The sequence below is a fragment of the Trypanosoma equiperdum genome (assembly GCF_001457755.1).
Source record: "Trypanosoma equiperdum strain OVI genome assembly, contig: ctg_94, whole genome shotgun sequence".
Lineage (NCBI taxonomy): Eukaryota > Euglenozoa > Kinetoplastea > Trypanosomatida > Trypanosomatidae > Trypanosoma > Trypanosoma equiperdum.
Genome location: NW_027124920.1, coordinates 2,238 through 2,875, shown reverse-complemented (window position 1 = coordinate 2,875; position 638 = coordinate 2,238). Strand labels below are relative to the sequence as shown.

At 45.3% G+C, this 638-nt stretch overlaps 1 pseudogene across 1 annotated transcript in view; it reads left to right on the top strand.

Annotated features, from left to right (window-relative positions):
• Positions 1 to 90: 90 nt before the first annotated feature.
• TEOVI_000462400:pseudogene overlaps positions 91 to 638 on the top strand; it is a 650-nt pseudogene continuing 102 nt past the window's right edge. Inside the window, exon 1 of the mRNA in view lies at positions 91 to 636. Coding sequence covers positions 91 to 636 — 546 coding nt within the window. The remainder of the gene's footprint in view (positions 637 to 638) is intronic.

The following is a 638-nucleotide window of genomic DNA, read 5'->3' as shown; positions in this document are numbered from 1 at the left end:
TGGTTTTGAGGGTTGCAGTCTTTTACCGTGCTGGTGGCGGCTTTGCCGTCAGAATTCTTGCCGCATACTTTGAGGTTGTATGTGCTATTCATGAATTTACGATATTCTTTTGATATGTCTTCTGAGCCAGCAGCGACTTTGCCCGACGGAGCACAACAGCAGTCATTTTCATTCAGCCTTTCCGCAACTGCCCTCCTCGCATATCATACTCGCCGTCCACACAACATAACTTCCAATTTCACTGAAAAGGAAATAACAGAAAAGCTCTTGCTTGACATTTTCTCCCCCATATGCTGTGTCGTATTTTACTCGGTCCGTCACCTCTTTCACCTCGTTTTGTTTCTGCATTTATGTCTGAAGAAGTCTTTCTGCCATGCAAATGTTCAGCTATGCTTTCCGCGTCGACCTTCGCCGTGTCGCCATGTCGCCATTGTATGCTCCTCAGCCTCATATTTGAAACTTTGTAATATCCATCGCTGCCCTCTTTTAGTCAAAAGATGGGGAGATGTTTCACGTTCCTTCACCGCCTTGTCACACCACGCAAGCACAGCCGGTATGTTGTTCCTGAAGGCTGAACACTGTTCATTTCCTAAACCACACTATATTTTTCATCGCTTCGATAGTCATTTTGTAGAAAG